General features: G+C 38.8%; 1 protein-coding gene across 9 annotated transcripts in view; it reads left to right on the plus strand.

The window, feature by feature from the left end:
- The window catches only part of ATXN2 (ataxin 2), an 85,725-nt gene that overhangs the window by 43,955 nt on the left and 16,462 nt on the right, over nucleotides 1-25,308 (plus strand). For 5 of the 9 annotated variants that reach the window (XM_079763305.1, XM_079763307.1, XM_079763306.1 and 2 more), the window contains exons 9-19: nucleotides 325-503; nucleotides 2,381-2,590; nucleotides 5,193-5,375; nucleotides 7,611-7,808; nucleotides 8,694-8,801; nucleotides 9,284-9,354; nucleotides 15,625-15,929; nucleotides 17,411-17,474; nucleotides 19,516-19,668; nucleotides 20,020-20,086; nucleotides 24,835-25,019. In XM_079763305.1, the coding sequence (XP_079619431.1) occupies nucleotides 325-503; nucleotides 2,381-2,590; nucleotides 5,193-5,375; nucleotides 7,611-7,808; nucleotides 8,694-8,801; nucleotides 9,284-9,354; nucleotides 15,625-15,929; nucleotides 17,411-17,474; nucleotides 19,516-19,668; nucleotides 20,020-20,086; nucleotides 24,835-25,019 (1,723 nt within the window). The remainder of the gene's footprint in view (nucleotides 1-324; nucleotides 504-2,380; nucleotides 2,591-5,192; nucleotides 5,376-7,610; nucleotides 7,809-8,693; nucleotides 8,802-9,283; nucleotides 9,355-15,624; nucleotides 15,930-17,410; nucleotides 17,475-19,515; nucleotides 19,669-20,019; nucleotides 20,087-24,834; nucleotides 25,020-25,308) is intronic. The other 4 variants (XM_079763308.1, XM_079763309.1, XM_079763311.1 and 1 more) reach the window with 2 other exon arrangements.

Consider the following 25,308-nt stretch of genomic DNA (forward strand, 5'->3'; position numbering starts at 1 on the left):
AAACAAGGAGAAAGCCAAGGAAGAAGAAAGTTTCAAGAAGCTGGGCTATGATTAATAGAGTCAGCCATGAAGAGGCAGAGTAGATTAGAATGAACACATGTCTGTTAAACTTTGCTGAGGAGGGAGAATCTGAGGGAAATGAAAGGTGGCGAGCTAGAACTCAGAGTAAATTGGAAGCAAAAGGTTTCTGGGAGTGGGGCAGTTTGGTTTAGTGTTTAACCTTTTTATAAGAAGAATTCCCGTCTGCCTAAATTACTTTTAGGTTTGTTTTATTGGCCTGGTTCCTATTAGGATAAAATAATTAGGAGGATCTCTCATTTTCAGGGAAAATAAATATATTCCTCCTGGACAAAGAAATAGAGAAGTCATGTCCTGGGGAAGTGGGCGACAGAATTCACCGCGTATGGGCCAGCCTGGATCGGGCTCCATGGCATCAAGATCCACTTCTCACACGTCAGATTTCAACCCGAATTCCGGTTCAGACCAAAGAGTAGTTAATGGAGGCAAGTATTTTGACCAAATTTGTCAGTGTTATTGATCAAATATATCGCTTTCTAAATAATCACAAGTTTACATAATGATAAGAATGTGCACACCTTAATTTCTGTGGAGTTGTTTTCACTTCAAAAAATTATTTAAATTTACCTTTGTGGATATCAAATTAGTAAAAGTTAGTATAAGTAATTGGAATGCATTTAGCATAATGAGAAATACTCATGTATTAAGATAAAGTGCTAAATTTAACCAAAGACATTCACTTGGCAAATAAAAACAAAACACTCCACATATAAAGAAATTGGAAACTTTGGGTAGGTTCTCAATTTTAAAAACACTGGATGATAAAGTTATTTACACAAAATTTAAATGGAAAATCCTATTCTGTGTGAAACACTCAGTGGTTAATATAGATTCATTTTCACTTACTGTTTGCTTATATATTTATATTCTGCTTACTTCAAGAAAAGATTTGAGATGACTTGACAAGACATGACCAACAGTCATGTGAAGAAGGTGACGAGTGAAATGTGCTTAAAAAACAACCAAAACAACTCTTAGTGTAAAGGTGGCTATTGTAGTTTATCTTAAGTAAAAGAAACTTGCATGCATTTTTAGTAGGAAGAGATATTTCTACTCTACCTCTAAGTCTAGATTGAATATAGCTCATAGTTCATGGATCTTTAATATAAGTCTGGTACACTAGATAGCAATTCCGTAGACAGTGGAAATACAGTAATTAATAATACTAACTTAGGGGAGAAAGTGGGCAATCCATTTTAGGTATCTAAGTTTGGAAAGTTAGGAGGGAAAATAGAGAACACTAAGTTTCCAATTTCATTTTATTGAGTCTTTCTCCAGAATTCCTCTCCAAATGAACACTCTTGAGTATTTCATATACTTAGTATTGGGGGTGAAATTTCTTTGCTCGCTGAGTAAAGAATTTCAGTTGTTCATGAACAGAATTTCTAAAGTAAAAAACCTGAAGGGGCTGGGAAATGTATGATACTCAAGTGTGTGGCAGCCTGTGGAGAGGAGACCTGGACTCTGCTAAGATGAAGGTAAGTGATATGCTGTGTTTACATGTTAGCTGTATTTTGACCTGTGCATATCCATCAGTGTCAGTTATTTGGTGATGACTGCTCTGTAGTTGCATTGTTCATTAAGCAGTTTCTTAGATAAGTTAATTTCTTTAGATAAGAAAAGCTGCATAATTATATAGAAGGTCCCCCTTTTTTATTTGATAAGACTAAAATGTTTTTTGAGAAGGCACTGAATATTAACCTTTGTCACTCCCATGACTCTAGAAAATAGTGGAAGTAATGTTTTATTTCTACTTGAATGAACTTGATTAATGAGATTTCAGACTGAAGCTTATGTTCAAGTATAAACTAGATGAAAATCACGAATGGTTATGAGAAACCAGCATTTTTAATGGGATTTTATAGTTGATGCTTATTTTCATTATGTTTCAAAAGCTAAAACTAATGTAAATGTTATTCCTGAGTTTTGTGATTTATTGTGTGAAATTATCTACTATATGTTATACTTCTTTTATCTATTTATTACTGAGAAACAGTTGTAGAAGTAGGATTAATAGGCAAAGTCTTAACTGTCTTCTTCAGTAGTATGTGTAGATCCTAATTAACCCTTTGGGAACGTGTATTCATTTAAACAGATTAATTTTAAGGAGGTTAAAGTAAAATGTGAATTTATGTCAGTTTAAGTTATGCTAAAACTTATCACAAATCAAATGACTGTCCTCAAAGGGTTAAAATGTACAAGAAATCATTTTTGTCATTTTACTTTTTTTTTTCTGTTTACTTTTTTCCCTCATTTTTTTCTTTAGTTTTTATACTTTCCTTCATATCATTTGTTCTGTCAGGTGTTCCCTGGCCATCGCCTTGCCCATCTCCTTCCTCTCGCCCACCTTCTCGCTACCAGTCAGGTCCCAACTCTCTTCCACCTCGGGCAGCCACCCCTACACGGCCGCCCTCCAGGCCCCCCTCGCGGCCATCCAGACCCCCGTCTCACCCCTCTGCTCATGGTTCTCCAGCTCCTGTCTCTACTATGCCTAAACGCATGTCTTCAGAAGGTACAATACCACAATTTGTTCATGTTTTTGTTTGTCTTTGTTTAACTCCTATGTGAGTTTATAATTAGAAAAGTTTCCTCTTCATTATTTGATAACCTATAATTTCCGTGTTTTAACTTTAGTTTATTAAAACTATTTCTATTAACCTTTTGTTCATTAGAGAGAAATTTGATAAAATGCTGTGTGAAGCTATGAACTATCCTGAATTGTAAGAATGGGGATTATCTCTGCCTGGTAATGATGCTCCTTTACAGCCCCAGCAGGTCTGCCCAGGGCCTTTGCCCCACAGTGTACATTGGATACGATGATTAATGGCGAACAATGAACTCTTCACCCAGTCTTGGACTTACTGTAGATCCTATCATTTTATAGCTCCTTGGCCAAGGTATTAGTGAACCTACCTGTTGGCCGTAGGGAGGAGTGGTGATTTAGGGATACTTTTTGAGAGGGACATTCCATATAGCTGCCTTTTTGTGTCAACCCTTAGATTACAATAGTGTTTGGTTTTATGTTTGGGGAATTTAAAAAATTAGCTTTGCAATATTTTATAATGAAAGTCTACTTGAATCTGGAAGATGTTCTGGATCTAAAGTAAAATTGTTAATAAAAACCATATATGAATTTTAATCTTTAGGGTTTTGTTTTTTATTTATTTTTGCCCTTGTAGGAAAAAGAATATAATTCTCAGTCATTATGTGATGCTAATTTGCCATTGCTACACATCAAATATATGGATGTGTTGTAGAAAGGTCACATTTTAACTTAAATGCAGTACATAAATTAAAAGCTTGTTTTCTGAAAGATAATGTCCTTTTGATCAAATAATTTTGATCTGATTCATTAAAATTGCCTTTTATTAGCTTCTGTTGAGACTAATATGGTTTTCTGGTATAAAGTGCTTCCCTGGAGAAAACTATGCTGCCTGCTTTTTAATAAATTGTTGCCCTCCAGTCAGAGAGGTTGTGTGACCTTGACTAAAGTGGCTAACCTTCAACAGCAGGTTGCACTGATCTTCAAGGTGACTTCCTTATTCTGAAGTGCCTATAATGGTGGCCACTAAACAAAAAGTTAAATTCTGTCAAAGTATTGTCATAGGCCGTTGTTTAAATAAGTGATGTTGTTGTCATGACTATGTTGGGTAAACAGGACTCCTTAGTGAGTGTGAATGTCTACAGTGAGGTGCATGGGCTGCTTGTGGACTGACTGTTCGGGCAGAAGTCACCTTCTGCTTATTGGGGGATGCTGCATCTGAGGTTTCTTGTTAACTAATTGGAATTGAAAAATGTTTTCTAATCACGTAGGTAGGTAACAGTGAAGCATTTTTAAATGTGAACTTCAAAATTAAAGCTATTAAATATAGTGGTGTTTTGTGCTTAATAGAGGGGAGTATATTTTATTTCTGTAAGTATTTGCTATATTACCCAAAAGAACGAGTTTTTTTAAAGTTGCAGTTTGATTTCATTGAGGTATGCCAACCTACTTTGTCAGTATTTTTCTAAGAGATATAAAAAAGTATGTAAAAATATGCAAATACCCAATTCTTAAATCATTCTTTGATAGACGTCAGTTATGTCTCCCATTGAAAACTATAATATGTAAGATTAACATCCTTTTTAAGATTGTATCCATGATTAAATTCCTGCTGAGGACACAAACTAATTTGACATTATGCAAAGTTTGGCAGCAGGTGAGGTGAGGAGCCTGGGCTTTGACATGAAGGAGTTTTGCCAAGTGTTGGCATTGTCTGGCTTCTCTGATGAGAGCCATTCTGTCCAGTTTTTACCTATTTTGTTTGAAAGTACAGTAGACTTTTTTAGAAATAAATAAAATTAATGGGGTGACAGAATTAATTATGTAGAATTTTGATAATTCATATCGTGCAAATTTCTTCCCCAAATGTCAATTATTCTGGTTTTAAAAGTCATGCCTTAACAGTAGAATTTTCAGTTCATAGCCTGTTGAGTGAGGAACTGCTTACTGGGGAGAACTGGTTAAGGCATGGGTTGTAAAATTGATTACCATGGCAGAAGAGGTAGATAAACTAAGATCTTAGAGAAATTTAAGGAGGATATGTACATATATATTAATAATACAAAGATATATAGGGATTACTAGTTTTTTGTTTAAGAATATTTTTATAATTTTAGAAATAATATAGAAAATTTGAGGGAAAAGCTAAAAGTATATATGGTAAAATGAACATTATACCATCATGTAGCCATAACTTCTGTTAGCATTTTATATGTATATGTTTTTAAATGCTTATAAATAATGGATATAGGTTAAATTGCTAAAATCTTTGAAGAGTTATGACATCTTATTGTGTGATTTGTTACCATCAACTTCATCTTTTCCTTTCTTTAAAAATAAAGAGAAATAAAATAAAATTTATTTATAAAACTTTGTAGCATTCTACAAAATAATTCTGAAAGAATATGGCCAAAAATATATATCCCACCCTCCCACCCCACCCCCACCCCAAAACCAAGGAAAAGAGAGAGAGAATTAGATGTGTGTGAATGGGGTGTTGTGTGTATTTAGCAGAAAAGTTGTACTGATGGACATTGTGGCATTTATGTGATGTTCGCTCTTCCTTTCTTAGGGCCTCCAAGGATGTCCCCAAAGGCCCAGCGACACCCTCGAAATCACAGAGTTTCTGCTGGAAGGGGATCCATTTCCAGTGGATTAGAATTTGTATCCCATACTCCACCGAGTGAAGCAGTGGCTCCTCCGGCAGCAAGGACCAGTCCAGCGGGGGGCACGTGGTCATCTGTGGTCAGCGGGGGTAGGTAACACGTGGATTAGAGCATGATGACAGTGTTCATTTTGTAACTTTACTAAATATAAAAAGGGCTGAGCTCAAGCTATTTGAGGAAGTATATGTGTATATATTAAAAATGAAGTAACCAGGAATTGGAAAATGTATATATTTATTCTGGGCTCTACAACTTACTCTCATCATATGTTAGAGCAAATTTGTGATCATTCTGAATTTCAGTGTCTCAGTGAGTAAAATTTTTGCCTAGTCTATTTATGGACTTGTGATGAGATTCATATGCTACTTATAAGTATGAATATCCTTTTTATATATAAAGTACTGAAATATAAGTTAAGTACAGAATGTAATGCCATTTGGAGGGACCATATTTCCTATCCTCTTAGCAGCTTGATTCATTCCACATACATTTATTTTGGGCTTACAGTGCCATGTGCTTCTATGGCATCTGTATATGGCACTAACTACTGACTATACTTCCCTTACAAGGAATATCAAACACATATGAGAGACCAAGATTTATCTGTGACTAGCCTAAGGAATGTGCTGACAGCAGCTATAAAAGTATAAAAAGTACACACACTTTGACTCAATCTTATAATTAAGACTGCTTTTTCTACTTATGTTTTGCTTTCATGATAACTATAGAGAGGGCAGGCAGTGATTGCGTTTTTTGGTCACATTCTTATTTTAATCAGTGCATCAAACCTTTAAAAGAAAAAATACCTTTAAGCTTAACAAACAAAAATATACCCAACTCTGTTAAATGTCTTTAGTTGATATACACTGCTCAGCTTCATGAATGTGTAATTATATTGTAAATTCCTTTGCAATTTTTTTTCCCTTTGGTCTCCAATTATAAGTAAATAACAATTCAATTAACAAAATAGATTTCTAAAAATCTGTATTTCTCCATTTTTACCATTAATCATGTGACATATTCAGATCTAGAAATGAATTTTGAGAGTAAAGCATGATTATAGGAGTGAAAGAGTGAAAATCTATTTGTTATAAGTACATATAGGACAGTATAACAAGTTTGTTCTTTATAATAATTTTAAAAATAGCAGCCGAAATCGGTTTGGCTCAGTGGATAGAGCGTCGGCCTGCGGACTCAAGGGTCCCAGGTTCGATCCCGGTCAAGGGCATGTACCTTGGTTGCGGGCACATCCCCAGTAGGGGGTGTGCAAGAGGCAGCTGATCGATGTTTCTCTCTCATCGATGTTTCTAACTATCCCTCTCTCTTCCTCTCGGTAAAAAATCAATAATAAAATATATTTTTTAAAAAATAAAAAATAAATAAAAAATTGCAAATGTTGAATAGTAATTTCCCTCCATGACCCTTGTGACTTAAAGTAATGAACCTCTAATGTGAAGCAAATAGAACCATTTTCTCTAAACCTTTGAATCTGAGCTCTACAAATGGGTTTATAAAGGAATATGAAAACTAATTAGATACTTATTTTGAAGCTATGCATATGAACCTTTGCTTGGGTTATCTTCCCCTCCTGGCTAAATTGAATCCCCGATTTCCTTAGTTACTGCAGAATGGATCTTGATGTGGCAAGAGAGAACATATAGGATTGGTTGCAAGCTGCTAAAAGGTGTTTGAGTTTGTTATTGGAAGGAGAAATATATAAGCCTGCTTCTTAGGGGTACACACAGACATACACCTTTAAAAAAAAATTTCTATTGATTTCAGAGAGGAAGGGAGAGGGAGAGAGAGAAACATCAAGGATGAGAATCATCGATTGGCTGCCTCCTGTATACCCCACAGTGGGGACTGAGCCCGCAACCAGGGCATGTCCCCTGACTGGGAATTGAATTGTGACCTCCTGGTTCATAGGTTGATGCTCAACAACTGAGCCACACCAGCCAGGTTACACACCTTTTTTAAAAAAGAAACTGTCTCACTTTTTAGTAGAGAATATTGCCATCTTTATTTTTTAAAGTGACATTTATCTTAACTTAGAAATCCAGTTTCTAACTTCATTTTTAAAATATTGCCTTTAGACTTAATATATTTAGCTAGAAGGAAAAACTACACTTGTACTTAGTTATTAGTATATTCTCAATCATTACCACTCTTACTAAGACTCTGGAAAAGAAAAACAGGGTGATGGGATAGGGAAATTGGGACTGGGGGTCAGATAGGACTATTTTTACCTAGATCTTAAGAGAAACTCCTTGAGGAGGTGACATTTGAACTGAGAATGTAATGGATAACTTTTCTTTTTCTTCTAGTTCCAAGATTATCCCCCAAAACTCACAGACCCAGGTCTCCCAGACAGAACAGTATTGGAAATACTCCTAGTGGACCAGTTCTTGCTTCTCCCCAGGCTGGTATTATTCCCACAGAAGCTGTTGCTATGCCTGTTCCAGCTGCATCTCCCACGCCTGCCAGTCCTGCATCTAACAGAGCTGTCACCCCATCTATTGAGGGTATGTAAGAAAAGGCTTCCAATCCGTCCTGTTGTCTGCAGAGTGCAGCGTTACAGGTTGAACATTATACAAAAAATGCTATGCTTTATTCAAGGATAAGTATTTGTGTGCACATTTAAAGTTTTATGTAAATGAAGTTAGCTGTTTAATACTACTAATTTTATATGTTATTATTGACTGTCTTTTGTTAAGAGGGTTAACATTCCTGAATAGTAAATCCTATCTAATAAAAGAGTGATATGCAAATTGACCATCACTCCAATACACAAGGTGGCCAGCAGGGGAGGGAAGTTGGGAGGGATCAGGCCTGCAGGGGAGGGCATTTGAGGGCAACCAGGCCTGCAGCGGAGGGCAGTTGGGGGGGGGGGGACCAGGCCTGCAGGGGAGGGCAGTTGGGGGGCGGAGGACCAGGCCTGCAGAGGAGGGCGGTTAGGGGTGACCAGGCCAGGCCAGCAGGGGAGGGCAGTTAGGGCCAATCAGGCCAGCAGGGGAGCAGTTAGGCGTCGATCAGGCTGGCAGGCAGAAGTGCTTAGGGGCAGTCAGGCAGGCAGGAAGGCAAGCGGTTGGGAGCCAGCAGTCCAGTGGGATAGGGCCTAAATGGGCAGTCGGACATCCCTCGAAGGGGTCCCAGATTGGAGGGGGTGCAGGCTAGGCTGAGGGCCACCTTTCCCCCTTCCCCCCTCCCCCCATGCACGAATTTTGTGCACTAGGCCTCTAGTATAAACATAAAATTATTGATGTTTCATATGTCTGCAAAGGAGAAAAGCCTCTTTAAATGGAAATACTATTTTCCAAAAAAGTAGGAGACAAAATTTTTTGAATATTTTCCCATTTTACTTTTCTAACATTTATCTAACTTTAAAATTTTTAAAAATTATTTTCTAGCTAAGGATTCCAGGCTTCAAGATCAGAGGCAGAACTCTCCTGCAGGGAATAAGGAAAACATGAAGCCCAATGAGACATCACCCAGCTTCTCAAAAGTTGAAAATAAAGGTGAGAGCTTTAAAAAGTCTTTAGGGAAAACTATAGAAATAGAAAGGAGTATGTCTAATCTCATGCCCAATATAGAGTATTTTTGCTCAACACTTTTTCTTAGTATTTGCATATTTAAATGCATAATGTGACAAATGCTAAAGTCTATAATTAATGTATTAAAATTTTTATTTTGATAACTTATTTTCATTTAAAAATTTATTGATTGATTTCAGAGAGGAAGGGAGAGGGAGAGAGTGATAGAAACAGCAATGAAGAATCATTGATCAGCTGCCTCCTGCACACCCTCACTGGGGATCGAGCCCACAACCCAGGCATGTGCCCTGACCAGGAATCGAACCGTGACATCCTGGTTCATAGGTCCATGCTCAACCATTGAGCCACACCAGCTGGGCGAATTTATTTTAATTTCTAACATCCTATCCTAAAAGAATTTAAGTTAAAGATTAGAAATAAATCTGTAATCGTTATTAATTTTACAGGTATATCACCAGTTGTTTCCGAGCATAGAAAACAGATTGATGACTTAAAGAAATTTAAGAATGATTTTAGGGTAAGTGTTGCATTAGAATCTTAAAAAATAAATATTAAACGTTACAAAGAATTTTTATGTTATCTGTTTATAAAAATGGATTTATATATACAACCACAAACATCGAACTGTGTGCATAAAAAGCTAAACATTCTTAAAGTTGTCTTTGCCTATGCTTTAGGGTAGCTAAAATCATGAGATTTTATAAGAACAATACAGATATAAAATGAAAGGGAATATAATTTTTAACATTTGAAGTTACCATAAGTTATTATTTGGTGTTCATTTGATTACTTGATTCACTGAAGAGCCGAGCAAGACCAAGGTGTTCATTATCTGATGTGGTGTAGAAGATACCCTGCACTCTGGGATGGTGATGTAGTTGCAGATTTACATTTTGTGCACAGATGGGGTTTACATTTTGGCCCTAACTGCCCTCCCCTGCTGGCCTGGCCTGGCCACCCCTAACTGCATGTGGTAGCAATCTTTGATAGACTTGCTGAACATACTGTAATCTCACCTGGATAACTGTTTCATTTTTTGCTCAATATTTACTAATATACTGTGCATATCAAGGTATATTTTGAGACCAACTCAAGAAATCACCCTGAAACTTAGCTTCTCAAAGAGAAAAAAATCTGATCATCAGCCTTTCCCTAACTAAAGTCCTCCTGTGAACTTGTCCTCAGCTGCATTCTCCTGTCAGAGGGAAGAGTATTTTTCCTGTACTCTTCTTTTTTATTTATTTAATGCCATAACTTTTTATTTCTTTTGCGTTATGTATGAATTCTCCAAACAAGATTTCTAGGTTAGGTTTCTATATACTTCTTTTCACTGCATATGAATAGATCTCTAAGCAACAGATAATATTATTTTTCATAATCTTCATTTTGTTAGCAATAGATATTCTTGTCCATTTGCTTTTGTTTCCTCAGCATTATTTTTTATAGTCAGTCATTCAGTTCCTTCTTAGAGTACACTGCTTTGAGTTTATTAGGTTTTGAAGGAAAGAAATATTTTTGCTTTGAAGCATATAAGTTGGTATGTTTTTGTAACAGTTTTATTGAGGTAAAATCGGCATACAGTTTAGCCATTTTAAAGAGTATAAGTCGGTGGTTTTTAGTTTATTCACAGAGTTGTACAGCCATCATCACATTGAATTTTAGAAGTTTCTTCTTCCCCAAAAGAAGCCTCATGCCCCTTAGCAGTCACTCTCTATTTGCTATCAAACACTGCTGTCCCCCCAGGTCTTAAACAACCACTAATCTGTTTTTGTCTCTGTAGATTTCCCTATTCTGGACATTTTAAATGAATGGAATCATACAGTATGTGGCCTTTTGTGACTGGCTTATTTCATTTAGCATAATGTTTTCAAGGTTCATTTATGTTGGAGCATTTATCAATACTTCATTCCTTTTTACAGATGCCATTGTGTGGATCGATTATATTGTTGTTCCATTCATTAATTGAGATGTCTTTGGGTTGCTACCACTTTTTTACTATAATGAGTAATGCTGCTGTGAACATTAGTGTACAGTTTTTGGGTGGACATATATTTTTATTTCTCTTGGGAGTGGAATTTCTGGGTCATATAACTCTGTTTTTAACCTTTTGAGGAAAACTTCCAGGCTGTTTGCCAAAGCAGCTGTACTATTTTACATTCCCACCAGCAGCATATGTCACAGTCATAAAGATTTGCTCTCATTACTTCTTATTTTTTTAAAATATATTTTTATTGTTTTCAAATAGGAATGGAGAGGAAGATAAAGATAGCAACATCAATGATAAGAGAGAATCATTGATCGGCTGCCTCCTGCACGCCCCCTATTGGGGATTGAGCCTGCAACCCAGCATTTGCCCTGATCAGAATCGAATCCGGGACCCTTCGGTCCCCAGGCCAATGCTCTGTCCACTGAGCCAAACCAGCTAGGGCTGCTCTCATTACTTCTAAGAGTTTCACTTACGGCTGTGATTATTTTAAGTAATTTTTTTTTTTTTTGGTATTTTTTGTTAAAAGTATATTTTATTTTATTTTTTTGTTATTGATCCTTACCCGAGGATACTTTCTCCATTGATTTCCAGAGAGAGTGGAAGGGAGGGGGAGAGACAGAGTGAGAGAAACATTGATGTGAGAGAGGCACACCAATTGATTGCCTCCCATACGCACCCCACTGGGGATCTACAACCAAGGTACAAATCACACCCGAGACCCTTCAGTCTGCAGGCCGACGCTCCAACCACTGAGCCAAACTAGCCAGGGCTTGAGTAAATTTTTTTATGTTGTGTGAAGTAGGGCTCCAAATTCATTCTTTTGCATGTTGATATGACTTGTCCCAGCATCATCTGTTGAAAAGACATTTCATTGAATTGTACCCTTGTTGAAAATCTATTGACTGCAATTGTGAAGGTTTGCTACTGGACTCAGTTCTTCACCATAGAGCTATGTCTATCTTTTATGCCAGTACCACACTGTCTCTGTAATATCTTCATTTAATAGGAAACATTTTGTTACCAATTCACAACTTTCTGTAAATCTTTTTTAATACTTGACCCCTAAATTTCAGGTAGATATAGCATTAAAACTCTATCTCTTTAGGATTTTCAGTTCTATTTACTGTTTGGGGCCTGAGTAATCAAATTTATTAATAATTCTATCCAGATAAAATGTTATTAGCTTTACCTTTATTGAGTATTTCTTATGTATCAGACATTGCTCTAAGTGTTTATATGATAAACTTTTTATTGTTCTATCATCCCTTTGAAGTACGTCTTACTATTACCCCATGTATACATAGGAAACTGAGGCAAAGACAAGTTAAATAATTTTCCCAGATTCTCATTGCTAGTAAAAGATAGGCCTGGCTTTCTGTGTGTTTGAACTTCCATCAATGCTTTGGGCAGTAGCTAATGCATAGTAATGTACTGCATTGCTCAGCGAATGAATCAGACCCACCCTCATGAAATGCACGTGTCCTTAAACTATGATGGTTCACAAAAATCTGGTCTTTCATTGATGGTTGTTGTTTCTTTTTTTCTTTGACAGCCAAAAGCAAAGGCACCTATAGTAAAAATAAATAAGTTGGACTGCATTAAACTAAAAAGCTTTTCTGTACAGCAAAGGAAACCATCAATAAAATGAAAAGGCAACCTACTGAATGGAGAAAATATTTGTAAATCTGATAAGGAGTTAATTTCCAAAATATATAAAGTACTCCCACAATTCAAAGCAAAAATTTTTTTAAATTAAAAAATGGACATAGGATCAGAATAGAAATTTTTCCAAAGAAGACATACAGATAGATGGCTAACAGATCCATGAAAAGGTGCTCACCATCAAAACCACAATAAGTTAATAGCCTCATACCTGTTAGAATGGCCGTTATAAAAAAGACCAAAAAAATAAGTGCTGGCCAGGATGCGTGAACAGGGAATCCTTGTGCACTGCTGACAGGAATATAAATTGATGCAGCCACCATGGAAAACAATGTGGAGGCTCCTTGAAAAATTAATAATAAAACTACCTTATGATTTAGCAATTCCACTTTTGGGTATTTACCCAAAGGAAACAAAAACACTTACTTGAAAAGATATCTACACCCCATGTTATTGCAGCATTATTTATAGTAACCAAGACGTGGAAGCAACATATATGTCCATCAATGAATGGATAAAATGTGTGTATGTGCACAATGGGAGTATTATTCAGCCATAAAAAGGAAGGAATTCTGCTGTTTATGACAACACATGAATTCATGCACCAGTGGGATCCCCCGGCCTAGCCTGTGGGATCTGGCCGAAACTGGCTCTCTGGCATCCCCCGAGGGGTCCCAGATTGCAAGAGGGCGCAGGCCAGGCCAAGGGACACCACCGGTAAACAATCGGGGCTGGGGAGGGACGTGAGAGGTTGGCCAGCCGGGGAGGAACCGTGGGAGGGCTCCAGGGCGTGTCTGGTCCATCTCGCCTAGTCCCAATCAGCCAGACCCCAGCAGCGTCTGCCCCCTGGTGGTCAGTGCACGTCATAGTGAGCGGTTGAGCGGCCTTAGCATATTATGCTTTGATTGGTTGAATGGACGACTGAACACTTAGCATATTAGGCTTTTATTATATAGGATGGATGGACCTTGAGGGCATTGTGTCAAGTGAAATAAGACAGACAGAGAGAAATACCATCTGATCTTACTTACATGTGAAATTTTTAAAATAACAAAGCCAAATTCATAGATATGGATTGGTGGTTGCCAAAGGCAGAGGTCCTTGAAATTGGTGAAAGTGGCCTAAAGGTACAAACTTCTGGTTATAAAATAAATAAATCATGGGAGTGCAATGTACAGCATCATGACCATAGTCGATGCTGTTGTATATTTGAAAATTGCTAGGAGAGAAGACCTTAAAAATTCTCATCATAAGAAAAAAATGGTAACTGGTGATAGCTATTAACTAGACATATTGTGATTATTTCATAATACATTGGATCGTTATGTTGTACATCTAAAACTAATGCAGTGCTACATGTCAATTATATCTGTTTTTAAACAGTGGCTCTATTTTGGAGGGGGGAGAATCTGTTTTCCCTTAGGTTTATTATACTGTAGATAGGAAATATGCCAGAATGCCCAAAAGCATGACTTGCGCCTTAGTTTTTCCATTTGTAAGATGTCAGTAATAGTATCTATATCAAATAAGGCTATTGTAACTACTGAATGAGTTTGTAGATAGTTTAGAACAGTGTCCAGCCCATAGAGAGAACTACAGATATGTTTACCTTTATACGAATAACAGAAGTCTTACTTTTGCCTTACTCAAAGACCTTGGTGATAAACACTAAGAAGTCTTCTCTAGTACACAGTTGGTCTGTGTTGCCACTACTAAAGGCTTTTGTGAACAAATGCTGGCTTAAAACTTAAATGTCTATATTTTGACTTAAGTTATTACTGAGTCCAAATAAATGTGCTATCACTTTTGCCCTCCACCCCAATGGTGATGCAGTGAAACTTGAGATGTCCTGAGATATGTAATGCCATTTACCAGACACCCAGGGCTCAGGAGTGAGGCTTTGACACTGGGTTGCCCATCCTGGGGCTGAGGATATAGTTTCTCTCTCTCCACCCTTGCGGCCCTTCTGCTGTGCAGGTGCTGGGGCTGCTGCCTGTATTTGTACTCATTTCTACCTTGACTGCTATTTGCTGCAGTTTCCTTCTCTTTCCTTGTTATTTCCTTCAGCTGTCTGTTTTCTTCCGTGGAGTATGGCATCTTCATTCGTCTTCAGAAAGGAGTAGCCTGATTTGTTCTGTTGTGTAAACAAAAACTCCATCACTTATTTCACTAATGTCTTTTTCACTTCTGTTCTTTTTGCTGGTTGGTACTTGAGTTTTGTGGTTTCCTTCTTTACTTACGGTTAGAAGATCTAATAAAGTATATTAAGCAACGTGTCTAGTCAGGTCTCCCTCAGAATCCACCTACTTCTCACTTTCCAGGCCACCACTTCCCAAGGCCAGGCCCTAATCTTATTGCAGCCTCCGTAATGGGGTCTCCATTCTTACTTGTTCCTTCCTGTTCATTTCTGCAAAGCTGCTATGCTCATCTTTATGAACCATAAATTCTGTTCAGCACTGTAACCTGCTTAAAATTATTTAGGGACTCCTTCAACACCCTGAAAATTAAAAGCTAGAGTCCTTGAGATAGCTCTCAAGTGCCTTTATCTTTGTTCCTCTTGAGTGAAATTGTCATTTCTTGACTCACTCGTGCACAGGTGCCCACTCTTGCTCCAGCCACAGGGCTCTCTGTTTCACAGTGGGCCATGCCCTGAATTTTTAAACATGCTGTTTCTTTTGCATAGACCATTCCCTTCTGTAAACTTCCCTCCTTCCCCAAACATTTTTCACACTTTGGACAAGATGACACTTCTATTGAGAAGCCTTCTCTTTCCATAAGTTGCTTTTAACTGTGGGATCCCATAGAATTTACCACATTTTGTAAGTATTTGATCTCACCTGGATAAGAAAACCTATTTAATATTTTCTAGACCCAGCAGGCACAATTTCTGACACACGGTAGGCAATCAGTAAATATCTAACTTTTGAGGTTAGGACATTTGAGTGCGTAGATGACTATGGTTGTGGTGTATAGATATTTTGTTACTGTCTTATAATAAAGACATTACTCTTAAAGTATTAAAAAGCCTTATTCAATATATTTCATGCTTACAAATAATGTTAGTGTATTTGTGTTATGGAAAAAATTGATTACTGGAGTTACTTAAAATATTTAAGTATAATTATTTCCTTTATTTAGTTACAGCCAAGTTCTACTTCTGAATCTGTGGATCAACTGCTAAACAAAAATAGAGAGGGAGAAAAATCAAGAGATTTGATCAAAGACAAAACTGAACCAAATGCTAAGGATTCTTTCCTTGAAAATAACAGCAGCAACTGCACCAGTTGCAGCAGCAAGCCGAACAGCCCCAGCATTTCCCCCTCAATCCTCGGTAACACGGAGCACAGGAGGGGACCTGAGGTTACTTCCCAAGGAGTTCAGACTTCCAGCCCAGGATGTAAACAAGAGAAAGATGATAAAGAGGAGAAAAAAGACACAGCTGAGTAAGTAAACCTGGCATTTAGCATGTCCTGTTACTTACTTAACTTTTTCTTAAGGTGTTCAGAGCTTTCCAACTCAAGAATTTATATGGACTTTTAGACTGTTTCATACATAGCTCTCAGATTACAAACAACTTGTCCAAACAAATGACATCTTATGTAAGTAAATTAGGTCATTGAATCCTGGACTCTTCTTCTCCATTTTTGCATCTCTTGGCAAAACAAAACAAAACCCTAGGCATAAATTAAGAAAGCTTTTTTTTCTGTAAGTGTTCAGGGAGTTGAAAACTACTGACTTTTGGACCTTTATCCCCTGGATGCTAGTCCATATCTACCTCCTGGCTGTGTTGCCAGGAGTAAGAACTGCCTTTGCCTGCGAGAGAGAGAAGTGTCTGGTGCCCCTACTCGGTTCACAGTGTCCGTCAGAAACAGTGTTTTAGTTAATGATTAGATTGGTTACGGTTGACTTAATTTTGCACATCCAATATTTGTACCATCAATTAAATGGACTTCTATAGGCTAGCCTCAGAACCTAACTTAAGCACCATTGATTTATTTGTCCTGGGTTCCATACAACCCAGTTACAGCTGAACTTTTGGAATGTATCTTGTTGATAAATTGGGGAGTGTTTATTCTTGATTTGAGGCAGAAAATTTTTATAATACTTCCTCAAGGTGTGTCATGTGGGAAACACTTTGTCACATTAAAAAATAGTGCATGCTAAGGAATTGATACGTTAAGGATTGAGTTTCAGGATGTTTTATAAGGGCTACTATCTTTTCAGTTAAAGTACTTATTGATTGCTTTTGAGAGAGATGTTATATATTATACTTTTAAAAAATACTTGTCCTTTTTTGGGCAGTCTTTACCAGATTAAGGAGTGGTAAATGTGTGTGTGTGTGTGTGTGTTTTATTTTTTAATATTTTAATTTTATTTTAACCCTCACTGGAGGATATGTTTCTACTGATTTTTAGAGAGAGAGACAAACATCGATGTGAGAAACATCAATCGGTTGCCACCTAGGTATGGGCCCTGACCAGGAACTGTAACCAACTGAGCAACCCAGCCAGGGCTCTGGGTGTGTGTGTGTTTAATATATTTTTATTTCAGAGAGGGGGAGAGAGAGAGAGAGGAGGGGCGGAGGAGAGAGAGAGAGAAACAGCAAAACAGCAAAGATGAGAGAGAATCATTGATTGGCTGTCTCCTGCATGCCCCACACTGGGGATTGAGCCTGCAACCCGGGCCTGTGCCCTGACTGGGAATCGAACCTCCTGGTTCAGAGGTCCACACTCAACCACTGAGACATGCTGGCCAGGCATTGTGTGTGTGTGTTTTAATGGAGTGGATTGATGATCTTCTAGTGAGAATTGTTTAAATGCAGTATGTGTTTAGCAATTTAAAAAAAACTGTCAGGTATAAGAGACTTCAGAGACACAAGTTCCATGCAGATTTCACTGGCCTTTACATATTTGTTCTGGTTTAGGCAAGTGAGGAAATCAACATTGAATCCCAATGCAAAGGAATTCAACCCTCGTTCTTTTTCTCAGGTAAATTTATTTCCTCTTTGAAGTAATCTATCCTTTAAAAAAATAAATTTTTTCTTACTAGTAATATTTCTTTTTTCATACCTGACATCTAAATTCAGATATAGTATGCTAAAATAACTTTGGTTTAAGTTCCCTTTTCTTATGGCCATCAATAATAATAAAAGTGTAATATGCTAATTAGACCGGACATCCTTCTGGGACGAAGCCGGGGCTGCACCCGCCCAAGGGAGGGATCCAGGCAGCCATGGCTGCAAAGGCCTACTCTTGCACGAATTTTGTGCATTGGGCCTCTAGTTAATGTATATGTTTGAGCCAGAGGAAAAAGATCCTTGTTTTGTCATCAGTTAGACACTGTCGGGGCAAATCTTTCAGGCTTTTTGACTCAGAATTTGAAGATGGTTGGCTAGCTACACGGTTGTGATCATTCTACTGACTTTATAAGAAAATAGATTTATTTTTTATTTATTTTTAAAATATATTTTTATTGATTTCAGAGAGGAAAGGAGAGGGAGAGAGAAACATCAATGGTGAGAGAGAATCATTGATTGGCTGCCTCCTGCATGTCCCACAGTGGGGACCAAGCCCGCAACCTGGGCATGTGTCCTTGACTGGAATCGAACCTGGGACCCCTCAGTCCGCAGGCCGACGCTATATCCACTGAGCCAAACCAGCTAAGGCTAGATTTATTTTTTAAATGTTGTAAAACTTTCTTCAATTTCTTAAAAGTCACTGTTACTATTTTTTAATAGTATTATTGAATAACTAGTGACCCGGTGCACGAAATTGGTGCACATTAAAAGGGGATTAATTAGAGGAAATAATTTAATATTGCTATTTGCTCTTTCTCTATAATAGAAGTGTCAGAGATGAAAGAAAATTAGTAAAATGTATATGCAAACCTTCCTCCTGTCAGAGTCTGGGGCACACCACGGGACCCAGAGTCAAGTCCCCGCCCGCCCACATGCACCTCAAAATTGTGTGAGACCCAAACCCGGCCTCCCCCCTTCCCCATTGGGCTAGATCCAGACCTGGCCAGTCCCACCCTTGTCAAGCCCTGCCAGGCAGGGAGCGTAGCCTCAGGTCCCCTGGCCTGGCGCCAGGACGGGGGGCGTGGTCTGAGGTCCCCCAGCCCAGACCGGGGTGGGGGGCATGCCTTGAGGTCCTCCATCAAGCCCTGCCAGGTGGGGGACACGGCTTGAGATCCCCTGTCAAGCCCCACTGGGTGGGGGGGGGCATGGCCTGAGGTACCCCATCAAGCCCTGCCATGCAGGGGGGGCACAGCCTCAGGTCCCCTGTCAAGCCCTGCTGGGTGGGGGACAGGGCCTGAGGTCCCCTGTCAAGCCCAGGCAGTGGGGTGCAGCCTTAGGTCCCCACCTGATGGGGGGGGGCGTGGGCTGAGGTTCCCTAGCTCAGCACCAGGACGGGAAGCACACCTTGAGGTCCCCTGGCCTGGCACTGGGGCGGGGAGTGTGGCCCGAGGTCCCCCAGCCTGACGCCAGGGTGGGGGGCGTGGCCTGAGGTCCCCTGTCAAGCCCTGCCGGGTGGGGAACGCAGCCTGAGGTCCCCTGTAAAGCCCCACCGGCAGGGGGATGCAGCCTCAGGTCCCCCGTCAAGCCCCGCTGGGCGGGGGCACGGCCTGAGTTCCCCCAACCCAGCACTGGGGGTGCACCTTGAGGTCCCCAGTCAAGCCTGCTGGGTGGGGGGTGCAGCCTGAAGTCCCCTGTCAGGGTGGGGGGCGCGGTCTGAGATCCCCTGTTAAGCCCCACGGGGTGGGGGAAGGCGTATAGCTTCAGGTCTCTGCTGATTGCTCATTAAGGCTCCTTATGGGAACTTGGCCTCAGCTGTGGGTGTAGCCATCTTTGTGATGGAGTGATGGTCAATTAGCATATTCCCTCTTTATTAGATAGGATAAGTTTTTTTCATTAAAAGGGACTAATTAAAAATGAGTAAAACTTAGAAAGATGGAGAAAATCAGTTTTCAGGTTGCAATAATTATCAGCTTTTCATCTTAAGAGAGTCAATTTTTGTTTTTGTTTTGTAGCCAAAGCCTTCCACCACCCCAACTTCGCCTCGTCCTCAAGCACAACCTAGCCCATCCATGGTGGGTCATCAGCAGCCAACTCCAGTTTATACTCAGCCTGTTTGTTTTGCACCAAATATGATGTATCCAGTCCCAGTGAGCCCAGGCGTGCAAGTAAGTCATAGAACTTAATGTTCACTTACTCTCCGTGGTTATTTGTAGTTGACAGCAAGCTCTGTAGGTGTGCGGTGACTTGAGGCAGTGGTGACATAACAGAAGTATTTGAAAACGGGAGACGCGTAGCCGTGTTGTTAGTGTGAGGAGCTAAGTCTGAAAATGTTTCTGGTGAGGAAGATGATTTAGATTTACTGTAGTTTGGGGTTTGTGGGTGTAATTTTTCTTTAATGACTCATAGAGAATCAGGAAACCTCAGATCTAGCTCTCTAGCAATATACAATTGAGAGAATGGTAAAATGTATTCTTATTATCTTGAGAGCCTAATTTTCCTTTTTTTTAATCCCTCAGCCTTTATACCCTATACCTATGACACCCATGCCAGTGAATCAAGCCAAGACATATAGAGCAGGTAAAGGTGAGAATAATCCTGCCTGTGTTTGCTTGTAGTCTGCATGATGCATGTATTAAGTAACTCAGTTTATAATGAAGAAATACTTGTGGTTCAACTTTGACTTTTGATGACCAGCATTACATAAGGTATTCAGATGCATTATTTACTAACAAAATGGGAGGAGAAATATTCATCAGTTGTGATTATTCAGGTTCTTAAAAAAAAATAAATAACTGACTTTCAAAGTTTTCAATGTTAAATTTAAAAAGTGTGTTTGTTAAATTAATTTACCAAGGTTCCTGACATTCTTATATTAACATATAATTTCCCCCCAAAATCCAGAATTTCTTTTAAAGCGCAGGGCAACTCATTTTAGAAACCATCAAAATCCCAGTAGAAGGATGTTTCCTCATTTTAAAATAAGTGTTTTGCCTCATAGACAGAGGCAAAGGGGGTGGTGGGTGGAGGTAGAAGAGGGTAAAGGGGGGGATAAATGGAGATTGACTTCGGGTGGTGAACACACAGTACAATATACAGATGATATATTATAGAATTGTACCCCCCCAAAATCTATATAATTTTATTAGCCAATGTCACCCCAATAAATTCAATAAAAAAATTTAAAATGTTTTATAATCTAGTATTATATGCTTGTGTGATTAAAGAGCCTTCATAGAAGAAAACATTTATCTATTAATGTTGAAAAATGCCTGGAGGGCCTCCTTTTTTGAGGAGGTAATTGAGGGTAATTAATAGCTATAATTTTATTGAGAAACAGAAAATTGAATGATTTGTATAAAAGAGACATATCTCAGGCACTGCAGAGAGCATCAACAGTAAACAGGTGCTGTGCTAAGAAGATAGGGAATGACTAGATACCGGCTTTGTCCATCATTCAGATTCTATTAAGATTTGTGCCCTGGCCGGTTTGGCTCAGTGGATAGAGTGTCGGCCTGCGAACTGAAAGGTCCCAGGTTCGATTCTGGTCAAGGACACATGCCCGGGTTGTTGGCTCAATTCCCCAGTGGGGGACTTGCAGGAGGCAGCCGATCCATGATTCTCTCTCATCATGGATGTTTCTATCTTTCTCTCCCTCTTCCTTCCTCTCTGAAATCAATAAAGAATATATATATTAAAAAGAAAAGATTTTGTTATAGTTATTTAAGCTGTGCTTTGTTTCTTTGCATATTTAACACAAAGCCCAGACATCATGCCATTTCATTCATACTTGGTGTCTGGCTACTTAAAGTATGGAAGTTTTTTTTTTAGATAGCTCAACTGATTAAGGGGTCAGGTAGTGATTCTCTCCTCCCCAGTTATAAAGTTTTCTATTAATTTTTCATCTAATTCATTGATGATTGACGCGTAACATCATTTTTTAAAAATTGGGGGTGTGGATCTCAAATTTTCATGTGCATCAGAATCACTGGAGTATTTGTTGAAAATACAAATTACTTGGTCCTATCCTCAGAGTTTCCAGTTTAGTCGTTTTGGGGCATAGCCTGAGAACTTGCATTTCTCTTGCAATTTATAAAACCATTTTCCAGGCGAGGCTGCTGATCTGGGACTGCTATACTCTGAAAAACCACTTTAATTAGGAGTTTGAAAATGGTGTACTCTTATATTTCTTTTCCATTTATTAGCTAGAATCATTTTGTGAGGAACTCTTCTTTTCAACAAGGGCTATTTGATTGTCCTGAAGAATTTGTACAGAAAAGTTAGGGTAAATGCTTACCATTAAGTGCTTAAAATGGGCCTGAGGGCCAGTTTTCAGTGGTGAGTTGGTACCCTGATTGCTTTCAATAGTGTCCAGTGAAAATGGTTTTGGGGTTTGTTTGTTTGTTTGCTTGCTTGCTTGCTTAAGGATGGATGGAGCTCTCACACACACACACCCCTTTATTCTATTTTTTTTTTTTTTAAATTATGAATGCTGCATAGGTTTTCATACACTTTTGTGTATTCATTGTGTTTGGGTCAGTTGATTATCCTTCTTTCTGCTCCCATTGATTTTCCTTTGACAAATGGCAATCCCTTCACATTGGCTGCCAGGTCCTTTTAGTGCTCATCTTTTTAAAAAATAAAAAATATATATTTTTTTTTAAATTAATTTCAGAGAGGAAGGGAGAGGGAGATAGAAACAGCAATCATGAGAGAGACTCATTGATCAGCTGTCTCCTGCACGCCCCTACTGGGGATCAAGCCAGCAACCCAGGCATGTGCCCCTGACTGGAATTGTGCCTTCAGTCTGCAGGGCGACGCTCTATCCACTGAGCAAACCAGCTAGAGCTAGTAGTGCTCATCTTCTTTACAAATAAAGTATCTGAGGCTAATCTTCAAACTCAAACCCAAATCAGTATTCCTCCAAAGAACCCTGATTCATTTTGCTGGGAAATAGTATGTAAAAACCATTTTCTGGTCATTGGATACACTTATTGCTATTGAGTTATTGCTTCTGAGCCTTTTCAGTGGACTAACCTGGGAAATAACCACTTTTTTTTCTTTCTTTTAAAAAATTCAGAAACCCATATTGATATATGTAATTCAAGTTAACTTTGCAAGGTTTTTACTCTCTTTGCTTGCATCTTACTCTCTTACATCAAAAACTGGTAAAAATAGTAACTCTTTTATCTATCTTTCAACAAATTACTGCAAAGCTTAGCTGTCTAAAACAACAAACATACTATTTCATACAGTTTCTGAGGGTCAGTAATCCAGGAGTGGCATAGCCAGGTGGTTCTGCCTCTCAGTCTCTCGGGAAGCTTTAGACAAGATGTCTGAATGTTTAATTTTAAAAAGGATGGTAAACTTGACTAGCTTTTTAAATTTGTTTTAATATATGAGGGTCATAATATGTATCAAAAGTAATAGTGATAGTGAATAGGTTAAACTCAGTAAGCTTAATTAGACAAACTTTCACTTGATAAAAATGATACGCGAGCCCTAGCCGGTTTGGCTCAGTGGATAGAGCGTTGGCCTGCGGACTGAAGGCCAAGGGCACATGCCCGGGTTGCGGGCTGGATCCCCAGTAGGGGGCATGCAGGAGGCAGCCAATCAATGATTCTTATCATTGATGTTTCTCTCTCTCTCTCCCTTCCTCTTCCTCTCTGAAATCAATAAAGAAATACATTTAAAAAAAGATACTTGATTTTTGGATGGCTTTTCTATACTAAAAGATGCTTTTTTGAGTATTGGCGGGTGGCTCAGTTGTTTGGAATGTCATCCCATACACCAAAAGGTTGTGGGTTTGATTCCCAGTCAGGGCACATACCTAGGTTGTGGGTTCAATCTGATTGGGGCAAACACAGGAGGCAGCCTGTCGATGTTTCTCCCTTCCTTTCTCTCTCCCTTCCTCTCTCTCTGAAATCAATAAACATATACTCTGGTGAGGATTGTTTTAAAAAGATGCTTTTTTGATATGGGAAATCTCAGGATTAAATTCAGAAAAATATTACTGTATTGGTTTTCAAGTTTGCTTTTCTAAGTGGATAAAATGTATATAACTGGTTCTCCTAAATTTCAGCAACAGTCATACTTTTAGCAAAAAAATTCAAATATTTAAAATAAAAACCAAATTTTATCTCTAAACTAGCAGCTACTTACATAAATAGTTCTGATGACTTTTATGAACATACTAAGTTTTATTTTTTGTGCCTCATACCTATTGTAAGCAGTGGTTCATGATTTCTTTTTCTTTTTTTTTTTCAAATTTATACTTTATTTTATTTTATTTATTTATTTTTTGTGGTTCATGATTTCTTCCCTCAAATGGCTTGTTTAACATCACAGCATAAACCCATCATAGAAAACAGTCAGTGCTGCCATAGGACGAGAGGGAGAGGCACAGAGCTTGCAGCTGATTCCTTTAGCGGGCACTGGGAAGGACATTATAGAGAAAATGGCATTTGAGCAGAATTCTTTTTTTTTTTTTTTTTAATATATTTTATTGATTTTTTACAGAGAGAAAGGAGAGGGATAGAAAGCTAGAAACATCGATAAGAGAGAAACATCGACCAGCTGCCTCCTGCACACCCGCCACCGGGGATGTGCCCGCAACCAATGTACATGCCCCCGACCGGAATCGAACCCGGGACCTTTCAGTCCGCAGACCGACGCTCTATCCACTGAGCCAAACCGGCTTTGGCTGAGCAGAATTCTTAATTGAAGGGCCATAGGCAGATATCTGTGTGAAATAGTAAAAGACATAAATTAATTTTTAAAAAGAGCTATTATTTGGAAACTTGCTACAAGATAGTGTGTGATTCTGGATTTGGGGAAAAGCAGGAAATTGTTGGAGAATTCAGTGGTGGGAAATGAAGAAAGCTGGAGTTAAGATTAGTGTTTGGTCTATTTTGGCTTTTTGGTGTATGTCTGTGTGGTTTTTTTAAATTATTAAATCCGTTGCCCTTCTCTAGCAAGTGGCATAATTTGGTGTTATAAAACGGGTTATTTGAGAAGTAGTATGAAGGAAACGCTTCATAGTGTGATCAAGTTTGGAGGCTCATCATAGAAGGTCTCTCTGAGGAAGTTGCTTTCAAGCTGACACCTGGAAGACAAGTCAAAATGACCAAAGCTGGGAACTGGGGGGTTGGTGTTTGAGGTTGAATAATAGCACATCTGATGGGCAGACAACCCAGAGTGGCTGATGTGGGCGTGGGGTGATAAAACTGGCATTGGAGAGGCAAACAGGAGGGTAGATCCTGCAGAACCTGTGGACCATGTGCATATGTTTTGTGCCACGCAATGCCGTTTTCTTACACTGGTATCTTCTGCAGTACCAAATATGCCCCAACAACGGCAAGACCAGCATCATCAGAGCACCATGATGCACCCCGCCTCAGCGGCAGGCCCACCAATTGTGGCCACCCCACCAGCTTATTCCACACAATACGTTGCCTATAGTCCTCAGCAGTTTCCAAATCAGCCTCTTGTTCAGCACGTGCCCCATTATCAGTCTCAGGTAAGGCCGATGGGACTCATAATTTTTGTTTCATTTAAATAATTTCTAATTTTAACTTTTAATATGGTAGAGGGGTTTGGGTTTCCTTTTATATCTGGTGCTTTTTGTTATGCTGTGGTTGATAGCTAAGAATTGGAGGTGCTTTTTAATATATATTAGAAGGTTGTTGGTCATTTTAAATATTTCAAATTAAATAGCCAAGAAGTTTTAATTTTTCAGAGTTGTTTTTGGAAACCTGGACACCATAGGGTTAAGACATCTCACTAAAATCTGCTTGAGTGAGTCTTTT

This window comes from Cnephaeus nilssonii, assembly GCF_951640355.1.
Source record: "Cnephaeus nilssonii genome assembly, chromosome: 22".
Lineage (NCBI taxonomy): Eukaryota > Metazoa > Chordata > Mammalia > Chiroptera > Vespertilionidae > Cnephaeus > Cnephaeus nilssonii.